General features: G+C 40.3%; 1 protein-coding gene across 1 annotated transcript in view; it reads left to right on the forward strand.

Moving 5' to 3' along the window:
• The window catches only part of ST7L (suppression of tumorigenicity 7 like), a 156254-nt gene extending 136803 nt beyond the window's left edge, over window positions 1–19451 (forward strand). The window contains exon 15 of the mRNA XM_063450783.1: window positions 17541–19451. Coding sequence (XP_063306853.1) covers window positions 17541–17636 — 96 coding nt within the window. The 3' untranslated portion in view covers window positions 17637–19451. The remainder of the gene's footprint in view (window positions 1–17540) is intronic.
• The last annotated feature ends 3428 nt before the right edge of the window (window positions 19452–22879 follow it).

Below are 22879 nucleotides of genomic sequence, written 5' to 3' on the forward strand. Positions count from 1 at the left end.
ACAAAACTACAACAATTTGAAGAGGAGCAAACACTATTATGGCACAAGATTGCTGATATTGAAGATCGTTCCAGGTGCAACAATGTTCCCTTCAGGGGCATAGCGGACTCTGTCACCAATGAAGAATTACCTACTTACCTAAAAGCTATGTGTAAATCCCTGAGCAGCTGGAATACTCTGAATAGGATTTCAATCGAGTACATTGCCTGCCACGACCGCAGCGCTTTACTAGCGACACTCCTAGCAGCTGCACGAAGACTCACCTTCCTACGGAGCCGTACCAACACATCTCCGTCTTTGCGGATCTGTCAGCGACAACCATGGCCAGGCGCCAAAAATGTATCACTGTCACCAAAACGCTCCGCAACAACATCACCACATACAGGTGAGGATACCCCACAAAGCTCTTGGTCTGGCAGGGAGAAAGAGTTGTGCCTATCCTGGAGCCGGAGGTAGGCCTAGCCAAGTGTGGAGAGAGTGGGGACTGTTCCGAGAGCTTGACATGTCTTCTCCATCCCGTCACTCACCTTCCAAGGTTCAACCAGAATGGCAGATGGCCGGGTCCTCAGCACACTCCTACATCGATGTGTACCTGTTGAATGGTCATATCTGGCTAATTAAAAGCAATCCCACATTCAGAGGGCTGCTGCATATCTCTGAGTGCACGACACATTCAACGCTATTGCTGACAATACGTTTAAATGCCTTTCTTTCAACGTGAAAGGGCTTAACTGTCAATATAAATGCAGACAAGCAGCTAGGGAGATGGCTAAATCTAAAGCTGTGATAATTTGCTTTCAGGAAACTCATTTCTGTGCAAGCAAACCTATCCGCTTCCAACCAAAAAACTACACCCAAGCATTTCATGTCACAACATAAGTCAAAAGGTATATCTATATTTTTTCACACTGACTGGGTATTCCAGATGCACGACCAATTCAAAGATGAGACCGGGAGGATTTTGATACTGAAAGGGACCCTTAATGGTTACAAAGTCACAATAGCCTCGCTTTATGCACCTAATGAAGCACAAATACCCTTCACCTGTAAAGTATTGAAAAAAATCACTACAATGAAATACGGTCATGTTAAATGTGATGATTTTAACTGCACCCTAGATCCCACTCTAGATATGAAGCAAGTGGACGATAAACGTCCCAGAAAAATCTCAGTATCCCAAAGTCAATCACTGTCTAACCTACTGTATACTCACAATCTTTGACACATGGCGTAGTAAATATCCAGCGGAGAGGGACTTTACGTTCTACTCTTCAGTTAATTCCACATATTCCAGAATAGACATATGCTGGGTAGACAAAGGCACTCTTTCTAACGTACTAGATGTATCAATAGGCTTAAAGGACCACTATAGTGCCAGGAAAACATACTCGTTTTCCTGGCACTATAGTGTCCTGAGGGTGCCCCCACCCTCAGGGACCCCCTCCCGCCGGGCCCTGGGATGAGGAAAGGGTTAAAACTTACCTTTATTCCAGCGCCGGGCGGGGAGCTCTCCTCCTCCTCTCCGCCTCCGATCCTCCCTTTCGGCTGAATGCGCATGCGCGGCAAGAGCTGCGCGCGCATTCAGCCGGTCGCATAGGAAAGCATTTACAATGCTTTCCTATGGACGCTTACGTGCTCTCACTGTGATTTTCACAGTGAGAATCACGCAAGCGCCTCTAGTGGCTGTCAGTGAGACAGCCACTAGAGGATTTGGAGGCTGGATTAACCCTATTATAAACAAAGCAGTTTCTCTGAAACTGCTATGTTTATAAAAAAAAAAAGGTTAATCCTAGAGGGACCATCATTAAGCTGAAGTGGTCCGGGTGCCTAGAGTGGTCCTTTAAGCACTTGGTCCGACCATGCCCCAGTTATTATAACGTTTCGAGCACTTGACCCGGTCAGAAGTAGGGGGAAGTGGAGACTGAATGGAGCCTTGCTTGACAATGAAATCACAAAAGTAGAAATTACGAAAGCCATTTCTGATTTTTTTTTTCTCCAAACTAATGTAACCACTGAAAGCCCTCTCTACCTCATATGGCTCAAGCACAAAGTTCCTACATATATGACACATAATGGTTCAAAAACTCATGTACCCACACTGTTGAAATGGCAACCAAGAATCTTAAGGAGGTTCAGAAACTGGTGGATAGGTGCCTTTCACAGGCAGAGTGTGAAAAATTTGCAAAGGTTTAGCCAAATGTCCTTGTAGCATCGCTAATTGAGCTAAGATGCGAGTTGATGTACCTATTGTAAAGATACCGTGTCATTGTTCCTGTCCTCGCAACTGTGGACCATGTATTTCTATGTTAACGCCTACGTACACTATATTTTGTACATTTTATGTTATGTGAAAACTTTAATAAAAAGAGACGTGAAAAAAATTAAAAACACTTGTCAAAATTTTCAAGACAAGGCATACAGATTATCAATACAATGTTTAAGAACTGGATGACAAAGAAAGAATAAAAAGGGCAACTCAGTTGATTGGTTGAACATGCCTACTCTTTTGGAACTTGTACTGGATGAAGACTTGTAGGGCTTCAACAACCATTTTGATAGTTAATAGGCTAATGTCCTATTGGCATTATTCTATATGTCCCCTCTTACAAAAACACTCAAAGAGTCTTTTAAAGTAAAGTTTGATCCCTTAATCCAGAGCCGGGCAAAGCTTTCTGGGGAGAGCCATGCCAAGCTGAGGTCCAATCAAAGGCTTCTCATAGAGAATTGGACTATTTTACCACTCAGGGCGCATGTGCTTGCTCTGAGCCGGCAAGTGGAGGGGGAGTGAGACAGAAGGAGGCACAGGAGGAGGGTGGGTAATTACCAAATAGTAATACCAAAGAGGATTGGGAGGAGGGAGGGCTTCATTCAGGGTAGGTAGGAAAAAAGGAAAGAAGAGTTTCTCCCTACAGGCTCTGCGAGTAGTGCTGACAACAGACATAATTTATGCACAGAAATGACATTAGGCACAGAGTTATGGGATGACTAAGTCACATGTGCTGTGGGTACAAAACTTATCAACAGCACCCAATTAAGCTATTTTCTAATGTGCACTGTTTCAAGCTGAAACACTGCATGTCTAGACTTCTACCACCATGACCACTTCAAAAATAAGTGTTCATGGTTGATTGAGTAATTCTTTAAAGACCATTTAATTGTTCTAGTGCAACTTAGAATTGTGTGGGGTTATTATCTTGTTAATGAGTGACGGACGTTCCAGCTAGCTGCAATCCTTGAATGGAATATGTTTAAGTTGAAATGGTGTGGCACTCATGAGGAAAAAGGTATAGGAACCAATGCACCTCCCGGTACCCCATAATAGAGGCCCGCAACCTTGCAATAGATAAAATATAAAGCAAAATCCACGAGTTCAACAGATAGGATGCAAAGTGCAACTTATATAGGCGGTGAACACAACAAAACACAACATTTCGGCCCAATGGCCTTATGATAAACTGACTTTATTACAAACTTAAAAGCTGAGCCTCTTCTGTAATTATATTTTGCTTGCAAATTTTCTCTAATCCTATGTAGTTTAAGCAGTTTAGAGATATCTCAGGCTTCAAAGTTATTTTCTTCCAAATGTGAGACACTGATTGTTATAGGTTAGTGTACTGTAAAATTACTGTCAGCTGATTTTACTTTTCAGTGTTCTGTTTAAAATCTTTGGATATCTTTCCGTCTAGATGTCACAAAATATATATGTATGGAGAAGATTTCAAACCATATTGCCTACTCTTTCTTAGCTTCTTCCATATCAAGCTAGATTGGATGGAACTTTTCTATTATTTTTCTTTTCTCCTCTACCTCCTTTTCATTAGCTTTCATCACCTACTTATTGCACTGTTCCTTTCTTCTTCAAATTGTTCTGTAATATGCCTTGATCTTTTGCATCTTCATAGCTGGCTGTGTAATGTAAAGTCATTTAAAGGACCACTCAACACTGACATTTCTGGGGGTGGGGGATCCCTGTTTAGTAGATATGCCCCCAATAAATACATGCATGCATTTTTCATGCATGCATTCATTGGGGGATGTATCTTAAAAGAGCTTGCAAAAGCTGCAGATATATGACCTGCAGCCTTTGCAAGCCCGCCTCTGAACATTCGCTTCTGAGTTCTGAGAAGGAGCTGTAGGCGCTGGTCTGAAGTCCACAGGGAAGAAGGCAAGTGTGCTTAGTGAAGCTAAAGGAAGGAGGATGCAAACCTATTTTGCCCTTTTTAAATTGGGATTAAAATGGGATACTCCTCACACATAAAGCACTTCGGCACGCTTAAGTGCTTTATGGTTGTGCTATTATATTTTTCACCTTTTGTATTATTTCTAAAAACATTTTTTTTAAAAGCCTTTAATGACAAAAGTAAATAAAAAGTGAATTGGCCCCTCTGTTTTTCACGGTTAATAAGTGAATATTTATAAGGTCCTCATCAGAAAGTATTAATTAGAACAGTACTCTGAAAACATTATGGTATAGTTGTTATAAAGTCACTCACATAAAATAATTAGAGGGAACACTGTTACATTTCACTTTTTAGTACATAGGAAGAATCTAAACTTTGGCTTATTTGTATGATCACTTGCCACGCAAGAGACCAATATGTGCTTTAAAGGCAGCACCAAGTTGATGGATTGTGTAGTGAGGTCTAGCTTAGCGATGCAAGACCACACACGGTTTGAAAGATAACAGGAAAGTGTGCAGAAGGTGTCCCTGGTTTTCAGCGCAAATTTTTATGAAGTCTTTTGTACATCCACAGATAAACTGTCAAGTATGTGTTAGAAATCTATTATTTTTGTGTTGCATTGAAGTGCAAATATGAACTCCTAAAATAAACACATTTCAAAGTAGTTAAGTAATTGCTTTCAAATAGTTGTCTATGTCTGCAGGTTTGGATATGCTTAGCAATCTAAAAATAGTTCTTGATTGCTGACATAGTTTAATGTTGGGTTTTATCACCTGAAAATACAAGATGCAATATATGGGTAAGAAATGTGTTACAAGACATATGCATAACTACTGCATGGTCTAAAATACATTTGAGGCACATACAGGGGATCTGTGCTTAAAAACACATTATACTATCTTTCCTAGGTAGTCCTTTTAAATAAATCAAGCGTTTGGCTTTTTGTTATATATCGGTCTGTACAGGGATATGTACTAGAACGTTACCCTAGAGATATGCAAAGAATGGAAAAGTATAATATAGTAAGTTTATCCCTTTTAAGTAATTATCAAAACCATACTCTCTTCTAGTGATTGTATCCATTAAAATGAATAACTACCAGCTTTCTCTATTTAGTAGGGCTGGAGTCCCTATTTTGGTCCCAAATCAACTTCTCTCTTTTTGTTCAGCTGCATTAAAGGGGAACTGTACCTTCTCTATAAGTTACACAATTGAATAAAGCATGTAAGATAGTTTATTACTTTATAATCCAGTTCAACCCAGACAAAGCCAAGGCAAGCATTGCACATGATAAGGGGAAATAGATTGGGGGAGATTTAAAATAAAAAGTTATTTATTGATTTTTCTGCACAAATTTTGCCGAAAAGGCAGTCAAAATTCAGCTGAGCCCCTCCCCACCACCAAAAAAAAAAATAAACGTAGAATTGTCTGCAACACTTTTTTAAAAAGCTTCCCCGTTGTTTTATTTATCTCTATGCTTCCTATTATAGCAATAATTGAGCAAAGATGGAGGCTCCCAAATTCAGGATAAGTATCTCAAAAGTACATATTTGTTAATTATAGGGATAAGTGAACATAATATAGAAATCGCGTGACAGTTCCCCTTTAATGGATAACATTTGGCCATCTAAAATGTTCTGGAATAGCCCCAACAGTCACACCCATGTTCATTTGAAATGTTGGGCGGCATGAAAACACACCAACGTGATAATGAAAGGTCAATTCTTTTTCTGCACAAAAATTGTTAGATAGTTTTTTATGACAGAGTCTATGAAAATTTGTGACTACAATTTCTTCAGAGCACTTCTCATGGTTTTCTCATGAAAATATTGCGGTTTGCTCAGAAAAAGCATTGATGCTTTTTATGGAATTTATTCAGTAGCAAAAAAATATAGAAAAGCTGAGGAAAACCAAATGCATTCTCCTATGGCTCAGAGCTGTAGGTAAATGTCAGGCTTGTTTGCCACAGTACCCATTCTAGAATTGTGTTCAGCAAGTTGTGCCATGGCTTACAAATCAGTTAACACCTTTCCCTCCCCGCACCTTGATTCCTCTCCTGCAAGTGTCAAAAACAACTTACTAAGCCCTCAGTGAATACTTTTCTAGGAACCTACTTTTCCACCCCCTACTTTTACTCTTTGTGTCACTATACCCCACTCCCTCTAGTATGTAAGAAACCCCCTCTTTTTCTGTGTCCAACTTGTCTGGTTACAATTACGTGTGTGATAGTCCACCCAATATACAGCGCTACGGAATTTACTGACGCTTTTAAAATAATAGCCATATGCTCACTGCCCTACACTATGGAGCCTTGCTCTTTACTTCTTTGTTTACCAATCTACTGTTCCTGAAAGTGTGCCATGGCCCTGTGTTGTGCTGGTTTGCTTTTGACTGCCAAATAACCCACTGTACACAGCCATTGTGCCATTAGCCTAATGTGCACTAGCAATAATCGATGCTCTGCATGGAGATGCTGAACTTTCCCTATAGAGATGCATTGATTCGATTCACCTATATGAGATGTTGATTTGTCACATCTGTCCTTCTCCGACCCTGGCCCGCCTCCTTGGCTTAGATCATCAGAATTGATAATTTCTGCAAACCAAATGCTTTCCTGTGGGAAAGCATTGTGGTTGGCTGAGATCAATTTGGATGATGTCAGCCAAGGAGGCAGATCAGGGGCAGGGCCAGCGCTAGTGGATCCAGGGCTGTATTTACCACAAGGCAAACAGGGCATTTGCCTAGGGCGGCACTTTCAGGGGGGCGGCAAAAAATGCACCCCAAGCACCCACGCAAATGACTTGTTTGCCTTGTGTCCTGAGGGGCCCAAGAGTTGGAGGCCACCTTAGGGCCTTGCCCTAGGTGTTGAACTACTAATATTCTAGCTAGGCGGTGAGGTCGCTATGTCCTTTTAAATTTAAAAAGATATATTAATAATTGGTGAGTGTATGAGAAAATGTGTGTGTCCGTCAGTAAGTGTGTGTCTGTCATTGTGAATGTGTTTGTGTGTCTGTCAGTTAAAAAAGGGGCCTTGACACGAATTGGTGGGGCAAATTTAGATAAGGGAGGTGCCGAAACTAGTCGTGCCTAGGGCAGCACAAATCCAAAATACACCACCCACCCATGTGTCGTTGGAAATAAGATGTGTTTTTACTAGCTTTAAGGGTGCAAGGGGAGATCACTGGGGGCTAAATAGTTTGTTTAACACTATAGGGTCAGGAATAAACTTTGTGTTCCTATAGTGTTATAGTGTGACAATTGCACCCAAATCAAGCTTAATGATCTCACTGAATACGTTTTTTTTTTTTTTTTATGAGTATTTCTTTGATGTGTAGCTTCTATTTTATTTTTATTTATTTTTATCTCATTTAATCTAACTGTTCATTTAATTGTTCACCTTGAATATGTCCCTGAGAATGTTGATGTCTGTGCTGGTACTCAAAGCAGAACTGCAATGAGAAGCCCCCAGTGAACACTGTGCATTTATTGTGCACTGTGTTGCTGATCATATGAGATGAACATTTCCTGTGGCTTAAATCAAAGCAGTCTCTTGGTCTCTGTTGATGTTAACAATCACCCTGGTGCTACACACAACTGGTTCAGACTTTGCACCCACTGCCTAGGACTTTTTTGAAAGATAATACATGTGAGCTTCAGGTGTTGCCAAAAACAGAAATGTATTGTTCGACAGAGGAGCAAGAGATCACTTGCTTGTAAGAGGTCAGACTGTGATCTCATCTTTCTCAACTGTGTGATTGCATTAGGAGAGGATATATTGGGATTTAAAAACCTGTGATACAGATCAAAGTGTAAGCAGATGTATCCTTACCAGGAGTCGTCTAAAAGGCATTAGGGTGACATCCAGAAAATGTAACACGTCTGCGTATTTTACGTCTGTGTCTCCATTCAAGGAGAGAACAGAGAGGGAGAGTAGTAAACCCTATAGCTATATTAGTACACGGTTATTTATACTTAAACAAAGGTCGTTATGGGCATTATATTGCTACTGTAGATCTCCCTGCTTTTCTATTGTAATACATAGAAAGTAATTAAATTGTTTTAACCACATCTAATTTAAATAACTTACAGTGTGAAGTTTGTAAATTGTAGTTGTTTTGTGTGTATTCATATTGAATTATATATGTTTTAAACTTCTTTGTTAATACTTTGTCTGGAAAAAAATTACAAATCTAACTTAAATAAAAAAAATGTTAAACTCAAAGTATGATAAATATTTTATTAGGTTTGTTTCTTGTAAGTTTTAAATACTGCCCCCCTCCCCCCTTTACCAGTTTTTTTTTTCTTGAATATTAAAAAAATCACCATTAAAGTTTATTCCACCTGCTGTTTAGTATGCCGGGGCCGGAATGATGTCGTATTGCAGCTCCCAACATCACAGATGGCGTGCGAGGGAGGAGTTAGAGGCTGCAAGAACAGTCTCCCTTGCCACTTGCTTTCTCCGTCCCCTCTCCTCAGGACAGGTCACTGGCATTTTTTGGCAGAGCAGGCACCTGCCATCAAGGTAAGCAGGTGTCTGCTCTGCCTTACCTAGCACAGCTTTGGGGGTGCCCTGAAGTGGACAGATGGCCACCTCCTAGCCTCCCTGTGACACCTTCGAGCGCCTTGAGGATCGGCCCGGCGCTGAAAGGGGGCTCAAGAGCCGCTCGCCCAGCGGCCCCAAACAGGGGCAGGCAGCCCACCAGGAAACATCACGGTGGGCGTCCCCAGCAGGCCGGCGCCCTAAGCGAATGCCTAGTTCGCCTAACGGTGGCGCCAGCCCTGCTGTTAGTGAGTGAGTGTATATCAGTGAGTGTTTGTCAGTGAGTGTATGTATGTCTGTGAGTGTCTTTTAGTGTGTGTGTGTCTTTCAGTGAGTGTCTGTCAATGAGTGAGTGTATTTGTCAATGAGTGAGTGTCTGTCTCAGTGAGTGAGTGTATGTCTGTCTGTCAGTGAGTGTATGTCTGTCAGTGATTGACTTTGGGATACTGAGATTTTACTGGGACGTTTATCGTCCACTTGCTTCATATCTAGAGTGGGATCTAGGGTGCAGTTAAAATCATCACATTTAACATGACCGTATTTCATTGTAGTGATTTTTTTCAATACTTTACAGGTGAAGGGTATTTGTGCTTCATTAGGTGCATAAAGCGAGGCTATTGTGACTTTGTAACCATTAAGGGTCCCTTTCAGTATCAAAATCCTCCCTGTCTCATCTTTGAATTGGTCGTGCATCTGGAATACCCAGTCAGTGTGAAAAAATATAGATATACCTTTTGACTTATGTTGTGACATGAATAAGTTTTCCCAGTTTTTTGGGGTAAAATTAGGGGCCTCTGCTTATATTCGGGTCGGCTTATACTCGAGTATATATGGTACTTGTATATTTTGATCTTTATTGTACAGTGCTGCAGCTATGTTGGCACTATATCAATAATTGTAATTGCTAAAACCAGTGATGTCCAGGGCCTGGTTTCTAATTTACATTTCAGGTGCTGTAAACACAGGATTCTCCAGTTGGGGTGGGATTTTTTTTAGTTTTTTTGTTTGTTTTGTTTTTGTTTTTTGTGCGCTGCAGAACAATGTGTCTGCCCTATTTATTTCCCAAAACCCTTGTGGTAGTGGGAAAAGAAAAGAACAACAAAACAAAACCCAAGCAGTGCTCTGAAGGTTATTACATTTTCGGAGCACAGCAATATTTGAGCAGTAGGTACGGACACATATTAGCATCTTTAGCTTAGTTAGATTTGACTCTGTGAGCCTGTGGATCCACTGTCCAGATGGGAATAAAACAGCATGTTTTCTGCTTCACCTTAACACTGACTGAATTATGTCGTACTGTTTTATGGCCTTTCCCTAAGATGAAGGCATTATTCTCACCTCTGTACAGATGAAGGAGATTTAAGAATCTTTATCCACTTTGATGCTAGCAAGAAACTTCAGAGCCAAAACCGCTTCAACTAAGGCCATTGCTGAAGTTTTTGATTCTCTGATCCCTTTGGTCTGTGGGAATTGAGGATTTTCTTTCAATAAAAGCCTGACTGTGAAGGATTTTCTTATTAAATGCAATGTCTGATGTGTTTTCCCCCACTGCTTGTCTGTTCTCTTTTGTTACAATCCTTTTGAAAAGCTTCACAGTGCGATCTCATCACGACTTTCCAAAATTATTTACCAGCCCTGCACCACTTTCCAAATCTGTACAAGAGTGAAAGCACTTGGCTTGTAATATCTTTAAAGCAACATTAAAGATGAATATTGTCTGTTATGTATTATGGAGCAAAGTTAAGTGGAGCTATCAGAATCCAAACCAATGGCATATTCCAGCTAAATGCTTCACTTTTACCCAAAAATTCTTTAGATGTGTTTAAATGTTTACATTTACCATTTACAAAGTCTTAACCCCTTAAGGACACATGACATGTCTGACACGTCATGATTCCATTTTATTCCAGAAGTTTGGTCCTTAAGGGGTTAATAGTGCGTTTGTGGGTTTTCACTGTTTTTTTTTTTTTAGCTGAGAGCAAAATGCAACACCCCATCCCATGACTTGTATTGGTTCTAAATAAATATATTTCTGTGTTCACATTTGTTGCCAATTTCTTCCACTAAGGATCATGCAAGGTTACTGCTGGTAGAGGTCAGGATGCGTTTTGTAAAAAGCTCAGAAATAAATCAACGTGCCTAATTTGGCTTTATTTTAAAACTTTAAACATACTTCAGACCAGCATTTCTCGGCGTGTGATTTATGCATCCCTTGGGGTACTTTAGCACCTGTGAATTAAGTTATTAGAAGGACTTGATGAAAAAAGGGCTTAATACCATGTTTACTCAGTTGGATATGTTGAGAATTTAGAAACAATGGCCCAGGTTATCGATGTACACTGCGTGTATGTGCGCATTAATGTTGATCTCATAATCAACATGGCCATCAATCCTCATAAGGAGCAATGTGGTTGTGATTTTTTATGAAATACAATCTTGTGGATGTTTCTGTACTTCCCAAAAGCATCTGAGGTGATGGAAGTTCATTTTACATTTTTTTGTTCTTTTTACGTATGTATGAACAGGTCATTATCAAAATGTCACCATCAAAACAAGTTCAAAATACGAATTGCCATTTGAGAACAATATTAATAGCTGCTAATATTCGCTTTATTACAGAGACACTAATAGCAAGCATTATTACAGCATTATGTAGATGATTTCCATAGCTTAGAATGATGAGGTTTGGATTCCACGGAATTCTGAATATAAGTGCACCACCAACGCTGGATAGGCTAATAGCGCTCTATCGGAATCGGAAAGTATTCCAATATTGTTTGATTAGACAGGACTTGATATATCTAAAGCGATATGGCTCTTGGGAAATAATGCTACTCATGCCTAACTTTTTAAAGTTACTTATTTGGTAGTATTTAATGTCTGAAACTATGTCTCGAATAGGTCTGTCTGGTTCTTAAATTCTACACATATTTACCAGCCATTGATCTAATGAGTCTGTCTCTTGGGTGATCACGTTGCCATTTTGTTCTTGTAAAACATTAATGAAAAAAAAAAGTTTCAAATAGGATAAATTATGAAAACTTTAGAGATATAGATGTCAGTCTGCTGTTTTATCTTTATTGAATGTCACTTATGAAACCAGCAATCAGTCATGATAGTTTTAATCTTTCCCATCCTTCCAACTGTCAAATGTGCCACTATGAGCAATCACAGAATGTGAACATACATTGTAATCACGCTTGTTCTAACATATCGCCTATTGTTTTTGATGGGTTAAAAAATAGACAAAATGAAAGACAGCTGCAGCTTTCTTTAGTCGCTCTCATAAATTCTAACCCCGCTGATTGCTCGTTATGAGACATGTATTAAAAATATTCTCTGGTCTATGGGTGTTTAGTGGCCTCTGCTGAATTTTTTTTTTTTCTTGCTTTTATTCTCTCTCCTTTTTTGTAATCCTTCCTTCATTCACATTTAGAGTTTTCAGCCCCACTGCTGATAATTTACAGTATGCCTTTGGAGATCCTATCTAAACTGCGTAGACGTAGCACGTAGGAATTTGATACCCCGTGGTGGCTTGATGTATTTCACGAAAATGTGTTACCAGCATCCACGGCTCACATGCATCTACATTTATCATATTTAGAGATATGTTTATCTGATTTATTAAAAGGATAAAATCACAGCGCTTTTTATTGCTGTTATTTTATACTTCCCTGCATGGACTGCAAACTAATAATCAGCCTGGGGAAATGCTTGAATAAGCTAAACACGTTAGAATATGACATGCTGTAAGAGGTAATAAATATTTGACAACAGGAGTGTTTAACACATGTAAATGTCAGACCATGTACCTCAAAACGTAAGGGTTGTTCTTTTGATTAGTTAAGGTTGAAGTGAAATACAAATTGCAGCTGAAAGTCAGCAGGTTTCTGATTGTGAAATAGAGAATTTGGGGTTTGGCCACCATTGCTGGTCCTTCAATATTGCCCCTAATTCCCCAGACCCATTCTTCTTTCTGATACTCCTCATTCCCCAACTCTCTGACCATTACTACATTCTTCAGTAGATTTATCCATCTAGAATGTGAACAGCTGGACATGTCCTGACATATTTACTTATTCAAAACGTTCTTGTGGTCTACATTTACACTTCAACTCATTTTAGGTTCTTATACTTTACTAACTTAAGGGCAACAGTTAGCATAAGGCTTATTACATGTATAATGGTTGTGAAAGATTTATTTTATCTGGGGGCAAACAACTATGCAATCCACAATACACCCGTATGGTTTTCTCTTAAAGGGACACTGTAGGCACCCAGACCACTTCTGCCCATTGGAGTGGTCTGGGTACCAACTACCACTACCCATAACCCTGCAAGTGTAATTATTGCAGTTTTTTATAAACTGCAATAATTACCTTGCAGGGCTAACTCCTCCTCTAGTGGCTGCCACTAGAGGGCACTTCCGTGTCTATAGCACAGGTTTTCTGTGCTAGAGCTTTGCTGGACGTCCTCACACTGTGTGAGGACCTCCAGTGTCGCTCGATTCCCCATCGGAAAGCATTGAAAGCATTTTCAATGCTTTCCTATGGAGAGTTCTAATGTGTGCATTAGGTCTCCTCAGCCGGCGGGCGGGATCAGTCTCGCCCACTGACTGACGTAAGGAAGAGGAGGAGCGGCGGTGAGCAGACACCACCGCCGGCGGGGTTCTCGGGTAAGTGACTGAAGGGGTTTTCACCCCTTCAGCAACCGGGGATGGGGGGTGGGAGGGAGAAGGGACCAGCTTTTGTAGACTAACTTTTGTAGACTAACTTTTGGAAGTTCTTCTAGACTAGACTGTATGGTTGCATAATACATGTTACTATCACATTTTAATGATATGGCTTCATTGTACATTCTTTATACATTATTTTTACAATCTAGCATTTAGCTAATGCGATTATTTTTTAAACATGTACGCGCCTTTGTATTTACTATATTTGTCCATGTATGAATGCCATAGGGTTACTTATGCCAGGCTAGGTCACTGGGCAAAAAGATCTTCTGAATCCCTCTGCATATTATTCTATGCTTTTGTACAACCACATATATTTTTATGTTTGTATGTATTTGCTTGTCTGTATATCTACAGGAAGTGTAAATTAAAATGTGTATTTGTTGGGTCTGTGTGAATGTACTTGTGTATATGGAGTGATATGGGGATATGGTGAGTGCAGGTGTCTGCAAGGTAAATGCTGGTGATTGTTGGAAATATACAGGTCAGAGTAGGAGACTAGTGTCCTTAAAAGTAAAAAAAAAAAAAAAAAAATTCCAATTGTGCTACTGATTGTAATAAATTACTCTGTTGCCGTATTTACTGACTGTATTAATATAGAGATAGGACTACAGACGCAATAAGAGCATACATACAAAATTGAGCCTTGTCCTCAAAATCTCCCACTACTCCTGGGGGGCAGCAATAACTATAATACAGATCATCCCAATTATATAGAACAAAAAAGGATATGGGTAAACCTTGCTATTTTTGTAGCCAAGTTGCTTTTCTCTATTGTCTACACGGGTTGCAGAGTTAGATAAAGGAATGGGCACACATTCACCTGCTTCCATCATTACACGTGTGCAAGCTTGTATTTTTACATACTGTAGTTATGGGATACATAGATCACCCAGGAGGTTTGCAGACATTGAGAATAGACAGCATGGTTTCCTTGACTGAAAACATGCTTGGCCTATTGGGTAGTTATTTCTGTGTTCTGTCAGAGACTTTCAGCCAAATCCAGAGTGACCAAACTGTCCAACCTTGGCCCTGTCATGGGTGGCGGTCCAAAGACCAGGACTCCTGTGTGCCTGATAATGATGATAGGAGTCTCTGTGTGGAAATGGACAATCGGGGACTGGTTCAGGGTAACCACACACCCCCTGGTGTTGAGCACTACATAACCTGGGGTTTGTGCGGCCACATACCAGAACCCTGATTCAGCTTAGCGGATACCAGGAGCTGATATTAAGCAGATATGTATCCAGTACTAGAAAATAAGGCAAGCTTAGAATAGAAGAACCCAGAACTGGAGCAGGACATAAAGCAGAACCCAGAACATGTACACAATACACAAGGGAAACATCAACAGGACATGGACAGGGCAGTACAGGACAGGACTGTACATGAACTGGGAATACAAGACAAAATAAAACCATACAAGATACAAGGCAAATCAAGAGGAGACATAACTAAGTACTATATATGTAATAAACATTGGAGATTTAGACATACATAAATGGCCAAGATGTATGCAGCCCACCACTGCACCAAAGTACTCCAATTACGGTGGGTCCTAACTGCCTATTTATGACTAAATAAACAACAATAAAAGACACACAGCACTTACCTGCAAAGAAAGGAGCAGTGGAAATGAGACCACTGCTAGCCGGAGCAGACTGAAACAAAAGGATTAATGGCAAAGGAATGGGTGTGGCAACAAAAAAAAAAACATTTAAAGGAATCCAGGAGATTGGGAATTCCAGGAACGAAATAAAGAAAAGAAAAAAAACAGCATAAAGAAAACCAGAAAAAACAAGAAAAACTAAACAAGAATTGTAAAAAAAAAAAGTACTGGATACCAGAAGCCAAGGCCAGACATCTGCGCAGAACGGAACAGGACGTGACAGGCCCTTACTGAGTGCCCAACCTGTTTGTCTACCACTGACTTGTACTAACTAATGAACTCAAGACAAAACGAGGCATGTAAAATGTTAAGCATGGTGTCTTTAAAATCATATTACTAACCTGCTCATCGTGTTGTCATAAATCTAAATCAAATATTTAAATACATTTGTCAATGCTTTAAAAAAAACAAAAAAAAACTGATAATTTGATATTCATTTTGGCTGTTAGCATGGGTATTGCATTGATTTCAGTTTTGTCCAGTAGGAAGTTGCCTCTTTAAGGCTTAGAATGTGAAGACAGATCCTTTTAAAAAGCTGTTGTCATCACTGGAAACGAAAATAAAATCAGAAGGGATGAATAGCCTCAGCGGACAAAGTTAAAAAACAAAGCCTCAGACAGGTGCCAAAGTATCTTGCATGCAATTTCATTCCATAAGCATGGGAAGGGAAACCGTAACCTTGAAAAACCAGAAACTACAGTTAAAACAGATATATATATATATATATATATATATATATATATATATATATATAATTTGTAAAATGTGTGAATGTTCATCAGTGACTGGAGTCTGGCTTCAGAACAGGAATCTGTTGTTTAAATGTCAACACTTGAATATAATGTCAGCACCCCATAATGGTCTACTTTTTCCTTAGAGGTGATGAGTAAATGGCACTCCTGACTTGGTAAACCTTCCAAAAATTCTGATACTTAGGCAATTCACGTCACATTTGTTTATCTCACAAGCTCTGTTACTGGGTCACTAAACTGTAGAAAACTGTACCTCACGATTTATCTGGATCCTAATTTAAACAGAATATGGTAATCTCTACAAACGTTGGTCTTTGAGGTTTTGATTGGAATAGCTAATATACACAAAAAAATCATTTTCCATCAGCAGATAATGTTGGATGTTCCTATTTTAAATAGTTGTCACTCTATCAAGCCAAGTGACACACAATATGCTAAAAGTATAGCGTTCATGAGTTATTGTTCTACCTGATAATACAACTCGAAGCATTAAGCACTATATTTTCATCACGTTAACAGCATTCACAGCATTGCCGGCCTTCTGAGTTGAGCTCCATTGAGCTAAGCATCCTGGAAGAAAAAGGACCGGGTTGTCTAATTGACAGCCAGGAGGGTGAAACCAGGTTAATTTATAAAAGTGCCAATTTCTATTGAAATCTGCACTTATTTTCATGAAAAAAATAGGACTCTTCACATTTAGGTGTGTGGAGTGTCCATTTAATTAAGGTAGAATTCAAATGTAATTAAAATATATGTTCTTGTTCTCAGGGTAAAAGTAAACAGCATGTTACAAATATAAAATGGACTTTAGTAGTAAGGGCAGCCTATAGACTTTGTGTTGACCTATGTATCTGTCTGACCAAGGTATACATAAATTATAGCACTTTGTAGGATTGGAACTTTAAACAAATCTAAATTAAAGGAATGCTGTATTCCTGAACTTGTTCCTTTAAAACACTATCTAGGTGGCCGGCCCTCTCTTTGCCCCACTTAAACAGAGTAAACACCTTTATTCCAGCACTGCGCTAGTCCGCCGGCATTGGCTTAAGGAAATCATTGGATTGGCTGAGATTGTCAATTCTGATGATCTCAGCCAAAGGGACTGGGCCAAACGCTGCACTGGCCAATCAGCATCTCCTCAGAGATGCATTAAATCAATGCATCTCTATTAGGAAAGTTCAGCGCCTCCATGCAGAGGGTGGAGATGCTGAACGTCCATGCTGTGCAACACTGACCCAGGAAGCACCTCTAAGAGCCATCTAAGGAGTGGCCACTGGAGGTGTCATTAGGGAGCAATTTAAACACTGCTTTTTCACTGAGAAGGCAGTGTTTACAGCAAAAAACCTGCATATACAGCCTATAGACACCAGAACAAATCCATTAAGCTGAAGTTGTTCTGGTGACTAGTGTCCCTTTAAAATTTTTCCATGAAGTCTAAGTTTTTAGTGGCTAAGAGCACATATTAGGTCCCTCTTGGATTTTTTGCTTTTGTATGTTTTATTTAACACGGTTACTACATTTTAATTTTGTCATTTTAAACATTAAACAAGTATGGTTGTTTATGTAGTTATTTTACATGTGTAAAAGCCTTTATTTTGCTCTTGAAATGAATGTAGTGTTTCGATTACATAATAAAACACTCTGCTTCTTTTTTCTGTTTTAGTTTTTCGTAACGCTGCTCGCTCCCTTCACGTTCATGTTAGAAAAGATTGAGAGCATCATGCCGTCCAGTTTCTGGCATCAACTGACTCGATTGTAACAACAACACCAGCAGCACATAAATGCATTGTTGTGCAGTTAGAAAATGAAATGAGGTTCTGGAGTAAAGGTTTGACTGTTTGGATGAAAATGTGTTTTCTCAGGTGTAGCAGTGGCCAAAAGGCAGATTTCCGACCAAGTGAATATGAAAATATTTCTTCACAATCTAAAACAAATATCTATCAATATGAGAATGGACCCTGAATGTATTTTCTATTACCTACACAGGGTAATGCACACAAAGTAAGAATAGTCGGGAATTCAAAATTAACCAAGTTATTTTCTATAGTGAAAATTCAGAGTGAATTTCAAATTTAAATTTGCCCATTTAAGAGTGGCCAAAATGGAAGGTAACCTGATTTAAAGATTTGTTTCCAGTTTGGCTGTTTTGACCTTAATTTTGAAATTCACTTTGAATTCTTATTTTAGTAAATAACCCTATAAGTGTAAATTTCTAATTTGAGCTAAATTGTTCCTCTTCAACTTTTGTGGCCTAAAATGTAAAATTCACTTTCAGATTCAACCATTCACGTTTAAGATAATAGACCGGTCAACAGGAAATTGTCACTTCTCAGGATTTTTAATATTATAAAGGCTTTTTACTAAAGTTAGAATTCAAGGTGAATTTCAAATTTAAGGTCAAAATAGCCAAACTGGAAATATTCCCTAAATCAAATTTGCTTTCAGTTTAGCTGCTCTGGCCTTAAACTTAAAATGTAGTTTGATTTCTCCTTTTAGAAAATAACCCTGCATGTTTACTTAATCCTGTATTCAACAAATCTATATTTGTGATGTAAAATAAAGCTACATGTAGATATCCACAAATCCTTATCCTGCATTTGGCTCCCCTGTCAATCATTGTTGTAAACTTTGCTCCTGGAAGTCATGATGCATAATGAGAAGGAGGATTGAAACAGTGTTTCTACTTCTCCATAGGATTTGCCTTACCTGAACTAGATTAACGACATCGTTTAATATATTTATTTAAAAGAAAATGGAGCATCCTATGAGAAAAGGTTATAGATTATTTTCAATGAAGTGACAGTTTCCCCTTTAATATTCTGTTATGTTATTATAAATCCCAATTTACTGCCTCACTTCTGAAATGAAAAAGTTCTAGCAGACATGACTGCACACACTTCACAAATACTTTTTGTTAAAAAAAAATAAATAAACTGTTCTCTGCTTAAGATTATGATATCCCTTTCTTCTGTCTTGGCACCAGACACTGAGTGTATATAAAACACACTGCTTATTCAATAAAATGGAAAATTTCATAAAAATAAGTCAATTGGCACGTGTTGGAAACTTAAAATATTGCTGCAGAGAAAGACCATTGCGTTACTAAATGTCAAGTTGGGTATTGACATTGTGTGAAAACAATGTGATGGAAGCAAATCGTTTACACATATATTATGACCTTTGAACTGTCACTATTCTTTCCAATAGTGGATCAACAGTCAGACAAGTGATTCTTCAGTAGTCAGAGGCTCATTGTTTCCTGGAATATACCCAGTTGCCAGCCATAAATACCAGAGGGATGTGAATAGATGTGGCAGGTAAAAAAACAAAGTAATAATTAAACAGATTCACCCCTAAAAGACTGCAGTGCTCTTACTGTTAACACTTTCTAAACCTCAATAGGCCAACAATACATGTTTGTGTGAGATTTTGAATGTTTCCATTGACTTCTCTAGAGAGGTGTTTTGTTTTTCTAGAGATACATTTGTCACTTACTACTGAACTTTGTTAAACGTGTATATTCATTTAACATGTTTTGTAATGAAATGGAAAATAAATTACTATCTTTCGGTTATTGTCGTTTTCAGTTTTTGTTCTGGTTTAAAAATAGGAGACAAAATCCAAGTACTACAATCACAAAACATTGTTGTAATACATTTATTTCATAACCAAATAAACTCTAACACGACAGAATTGCTACAGTTCCTCAGTTTATGGCTTGAATACTGATATATTTTTCTTTCCAACTCTCCAGGTTTTAGAAAGATTGGCCACATTTAAATTTGTATGTGTTGCTTTGGTGGTTTTTTTTTTGTCTTTCAGGTTAAAGTTGTCTCATTCGATTCCTTTAAAAATAATGATAACTTGACTGCAAATTGTTCCCTCAATTATTGTTTATGCATAATTCCTATTCAAATGAAAAAAAGTTAAAATAATCACAAATTTGTATTAGTTTTTTTTAGCCTCAACCGGTCATCTTCTTGCAGATGGGATGGGAGAAAAACTGCAGAAAGTGCATGCTATTTTAGACATTGCAGCTGTATATATGCTCCTTTTAAAATCAAGGGGTAATGCTTAGATCCAAAAATTAAAAGAGAGGTAGCCATTTTTGTTTTCCTCCAAATCTACCCATTCAAGTAAAACTGAAATACTTATGTTGAGCCTGAGCTTAGGGCTGTCTGTAACTAGTGTTTCATTTTTGTTTTTGTTTGTTTCTTCTATGTTAAGTATAGTTTCATAGCTACTTCACAACAAGACAGACCACATTAGAACATGTAACAGTAATCTTAATTTGTCCCTCACAGAACTGGCTTGTACTGGGGTTTGTTCCCTAAGACATGCAATTAAAACAGTTTTACTAAATTTTGTTCTGAACAGCCAAGTTGGAAAGAAAATGAACCGGATAATGCAATTTGATTATCTGTTAGAACCTACTCTCTGATGTTTTTAAAGGATCCACTATAGTGTCAGGAAAACAAACTTGTTTTCCTGACACTATACAACCCCCCACCCTCAGGGCCCTCCTCCCTTGGCATCCCTTGGCCTTGAAGGGGTTAAAACCCCTTCAGTTACTTACTTTGATCTCTCCTCCCACTCCGACGTCGGTTCCCCAGTGGAGCGGAATGCGCATGTGCAGCAAGAGCCGCGCGCGCATTCAAACAGTCCATAGGTAAGCATTTCTCAATGCTTTCCTATGGACTATCTGCACGCTGAATGCGATTTTCGCATCCAGCGTCTCAGAAGCGCCTCTAGCAGCTGTAAGGAAGATAGCCACTAGAGGCTGGATTAATCCTGCAATGTAAACATAGCAGTTTCTCTGAAACTGCTATGTTTACATCTGAAGGGTTAAAACCTGGGGGACCTAGCTCCCAGACCACTTAATTGAGCTGAAGTGGTCTGGGTGACTATAGTGTCCCTTTAAGTTGCTTTTAAAGTTTATATTGTGTGTGTGTGTGTGTGTATATATATATATAAAAAAAGAAAAAAGTCCTTGCACTCAAGCTATATAAATATACAAAAATGCATTGCCGGGTGCCAGCCAGGGTTCAAATATCCAGAAAAAACAATAAGTATAGCTGCACTCACGGTTGGAGATAAAATTTTCAATGCTTTATTCAATTCATTTAAAAAAGGATCGACGTTTAAGTCCAGCTTGTGGACTTTCCTCAGGATCAAGACACCTTTTTAAAATGAATTGAATAAAGCTTTGAAGATTTTATCTCTGTAACGGATCGACGGGCAGTTCCCACTGGTCTGGCAGTGTCCCTGGGACAACGCGCTGCTGGCGAACAATGGAGCTGGGGGAGGGGAAGAGCCTCACCTTCCCAGGGATTCAAAGGGGAAGAAAAAGTGTCCAAAAAGTTTCCATGTGTCCATACACTGTTTTTAAAAGGGCCAGCACTGTACAATAAAAGTCCATAAGCCCCAAATCAGTTCTTAAAGGGCAATACATGCCAGGGCCATAGTCGCAGGGCAGGAGGCTAGCAATCAGTCCTCTCCAATGCCCAGTGGCAAATGGCATTTTGTCACATATCTCCCCTTTGGGGGGAAGACTAACCAGGCACCTGACCTTCTGTCGGTCAGTGCTTACGTTAGTCGATCCACCAACCCACAATAAACAAGTGCCAGAACAAACAGTTACTGCACCTGGGTATCCCTCTGGGGGGATGGGGCAACATGCTGTGGGGACGTGAGGGGCAGAGGCCAGCGGCGCTCTGCCCTGATGCCAGCACTTCTGCTGGGATGATGGGGTTGCAGGCCGGTCCTGTAACAAAGGGGTCGGTAGGGCAGAGGCCAGCTCTTCTGCTGGTATAGCCTGCAGGACATCAGGCTCTGGACAAGGGACAAAGGGAGGGCAGAGGCCGACTGCACTCTGCCCAGCTGCCAGCTCTTCTGCTGGGGTACTTGGGACATATTCCGGCTCAGTAGCCAGGGGAACATGGGTGTCAGTGGGGGTTAACATTTCCTCTGTTAACCCTGGGGCCAAGTTAGGAGTTAGCTGGGGAGGGGAAATTGTACTTACCCCCTCCTCCTGTTGTCCCTGTGAGGGTAGTTGGGGATCTGGACAGGCTGTCCAGCATCCCTGTAGGTCAGGCACAGAGACCACGGTCCCATCTGTGCCGTCTGCGAGATTGGTGTCGCTGGGGAGATAGGGTGCTGTGCTCCTCTCCCTGAAACACAAGCTGACGCTGGAGAGGGAGACCACCTGTCTCTTCTCCCATAACATTGTCCTGCTGCTGGAGAGAGAGACCAACTGTCTCTGCTCCCTGTAGGACACACTGCTGCTGGGGGGAAGGACGACACCTTCGGCCCCCTGTAACTCACACTGCCGCTGGGGAGGAAGGACGACACCTTCGGCTCCCTGGAACTCGCACTGCCGCTGGGGAGGAAGGCCGACACCTTCGGGTCCCTGGGACCCACACTGCCGCTGGGGAGGTAGGACGACACCTTCGGCTCCCTGTAACTCGCACTGCCGCTGGGGAGGAAGGACGACACCTTTGGCTCCCTGGGACTCCCACTGCCCTGGCGGTACCTCCAAGGTATACTGGGACTGACTGGAGCTGAGTAGGTACTGGTAATCCTGCTCCAGTTCCCATTCCTGGATGGCCAATTCAAACAGGGCTGGCTCTAGGTCTTCATCCATAGGGAGATCTAGTATGGTTGCTCTGGATTCATATATGTCCCATAGCCGTGACTCTTCAGCGTCCCCGAACCGTGGTCCGGCAAAGGCGTCCCATATGACCAGGGCCATTGTAATCCTCGCCCTCTGGTCTGTCGCACTTAGCCATCCCGGGAACACGCTGAACTGCATACCAATGTAGTGCCTGGTATGCGTTGTCGAGCCCCAGTTTCCTCCGTGCCGGAGAATTAAGCTGCATTACCAACTCCCACCTGGGCTGTTCTCCCATCATAGGCATCCATAGGGCCACTCGGGCCTGTAGTTGCTGCTCCTCGCTGGGGAGACGCTCACATCGCCAACGCTGGACACCCTCCAGGGCTTCG

This window comes from Pelobates fuscus, chromosome 1, assembly GCF_036172605.1.
Source record: "Pelobates fuscus isolate aPelFus1 chromosome 1, aPelFus1.pri, whole genome shotgun sequence".
Lineage (NCBI taxonomy): Eukaryota > Metazoa > Chordata > Amphibia > Anura > Pelobatidae > Pelobates > Pelobates fuscus.